Here is a 2272-nt window from a genome sequence, read left to right as displayed (position 1 = left end):
CCCTCATTTTACTTGATTGCTCTTTCATGTTTGACATTGCTCAACACTCCTCTTGAAAACTTTTATTCCCTGAATTGCACGATACTGAATTCTGTGATGTTAGATATACTTCTTCAGACCATTCTGAAAACACTTTTTTTTCCTAGAGTTTCTGGGCTTGTTGGTCTATACATTCGCTAACTAACAGTATCTATTTCTGTGGTTTACACTACCACGTTGGGAGTTAAGAAGTCCTAAATTTAAATCTCAAACCCAGGTTTTTGCTTCTGTTCTCTGCTTCTTTATCCATTTCTTACTGGATGCTTTCACCTTAATTTCCCATAGGCAACTTATTCTGAAAATGTTCAAAGCTGTATATGTTATTTTTCTCTTGAAACCCAGTTGCTGCTTCTGTGTTTTTGCACTTATAGCATCAGTAACCCCAATCAAAAATATGATCGCATCCTAGATCATATTCACCAAGTTCTATACTGAAAATACCTTAATCTATTTTGTCTCCATTTGAACTGACATTCATTCATTCGTTCAACACATATTTATTTTTTATATATTCAGTACTGGGACCAGAGCAGTGAACACGTTATATGTAGCTCAGTATTTTTTTTTTAAAAGTTTTCTTTAAATATTTCTTTGGGGAAGAGGATACCACACTTCTACTCAATTAAGAAATATTTTTAACAGTACAGAGGTATTTTATTTTTTTACGCCTATCATGCCACAAATTCATAGGGAATGAGCTCTAGCAGCTCAGGCTCCTTTCCACTGCTTCTCACACAGTGTGCTTCTCTGGGTGGGGCAGGCTGGCGCTTCAGTTGAACACAGGTACCTTTCTCGTTGGCTTCCTTCTTTTCTTGATCATTTTCCTTCACCAGTTTCAGGAAGCTGTCTTGGCTCTTAGCGTGCTTAATATGCTCAGTGTGTGCATTCATTCTCTTGGCAAGAACCTTGCCCTTATCTTGTTTGTTTACAATGATGCCAGCCGCACGCTGGGTAAGCTTGTAGACCCTTCCAGTTTTGCCATGGCAACATTTGTGGGGTATTCCTTTTGGAACAGTGCCCATTCCCTTGATGTCTACAGTATCACCTTTCTTGTAGATTCGCCTGTATGTGGCCAGAGGAACAACTCCATGTTTTCTAAAAGGCCTAGAGAACATATAGCGGGTGTCTCTCCTCTTTCTCTTTGTGTCAGTCATTTTGATGAGTTACTGTAAGATGGCAGTTCAGGCTGAAAAGCTATAGCTCAGTTTTGATGAAGCTTGCTTTCCATTTGGAAAAGCAGACAATTAGATGTAAGTTCTCTTAAGCACTTAGAGAAATTTATATTATCAAGTAGCATGCAGATTCAGTGTAGAAAATTTTGAAAGTAAAGAGAAAAAAAAATCAATCATCCCTTCTCACACTGCCATTATACGTTATGACATTTACTGCCACCAGTGTCATCACTTTAAAATGCACTTCTGATCGTGGCATAGCACTCTTCTGCTTAACATTCTATAGTAACCTTCTACTGGCCACAGGGCAGCCTCCAAACACCTTGACAAGGCTCCACAGTACTTCACACTGTGGCCTCTGCTTACCCAAAGGTTCCCTTTGCTTGTTTGTCCTACTCCCACTCCCCCCCCCCACACTTTCCTCACATTTTTCTGTAGCCATCTTTTTTGTTTTTTTAAGATTTTATTGGGGAAGTGGAACAGCACTTCATTGGGGAACAGTGTGTACTTCCAGGACTTTTCCCAAGTCAATTTGTAGTCCTTTCAGTCTTAGTTGTGGAGGGCGCAGCTCAGCTCCAGGTCCAGTTGCCATTGCTAGTTGCAGCGGGCGCAGCCCACCATCCCTTGCAGGAGTTGAACCGTTAACCTTGTGGTTGAGAGGACACGCTCCAACTAACTGAGCCATCCGGGAGCTCAGCGGCAGCTCAGCTCAAGGTGCGGTGTTCAATCTTAGTTGCAGGGGGTGCAGCCCACCATCCCTTGCGGGAGTGGAGGAATCGAACGGGCAACCTTGTGGTTGAGAGCCCACTGGTCCATGTGGGAATTGAACCGGCAGCCTTCGGTGTTAGGAGCATGGAGCGCCAACGGCCTGAGCCACTGATGGTAGAAAAGACTTATTGATCTTTAAGTTCCCAATACTTACCATACTTGATGCATAGTTGGTGTCCACAAATATTTACTGAAATGACTAAATAAAAGCACAGTTATGTATTATCCTTTAAAGTATAGAGTGAACAAAATGTATTTTGAATTTTTAGAATTTAGTCATTGAAAGTTGTTAT

At 41.3% G+C, this 2272-nt stretch overlaps 1 protein-coding gene across 1 annotated transcript; it reads right to left on the bottom strand.

Moving 5' to 3' along the window:
• Positions 1–710: 710 nt before the first annotated feature.
• On the bottom strand, positions 711–1193 carry LOC117022830 (60S ribosomal protein L21-like). Its single transcript, XM_033107039.1, has one exon. The coding sequence runs from the start codon at positions 1191–1193 to the stop codon at positions 711–713; it is 483 nt and encodes a 160-aa protein (XP_032962930.1).
• Positions 1194–2272: the final 1079 nt, after the last annotated feature.

The sequence above is a fragment of the Rhinolophus ferrumequinum genome, chromosome X, assembly GCF_004115265.2.
Source record: "Rhinolophus ferrumequinum isolate MPI-CBG mRhiFer1 chromosome X, mRhiFer1_v1.p, whole genome shotgun sequence".
NCBI classification, from domain to species: domain Eukaryota; kingdom Metazoa; phylum Chordata; class Mammalia; order Chiroptera; family Rhinolophidae; genus Rhinolophus; species Rhinolophus ferrumequinum.
The sequence above is the reverse complement of the archived record's forward strand: the minus strand, read 5'-3'. Positions and strand labels throughout refer to the sequence as shown.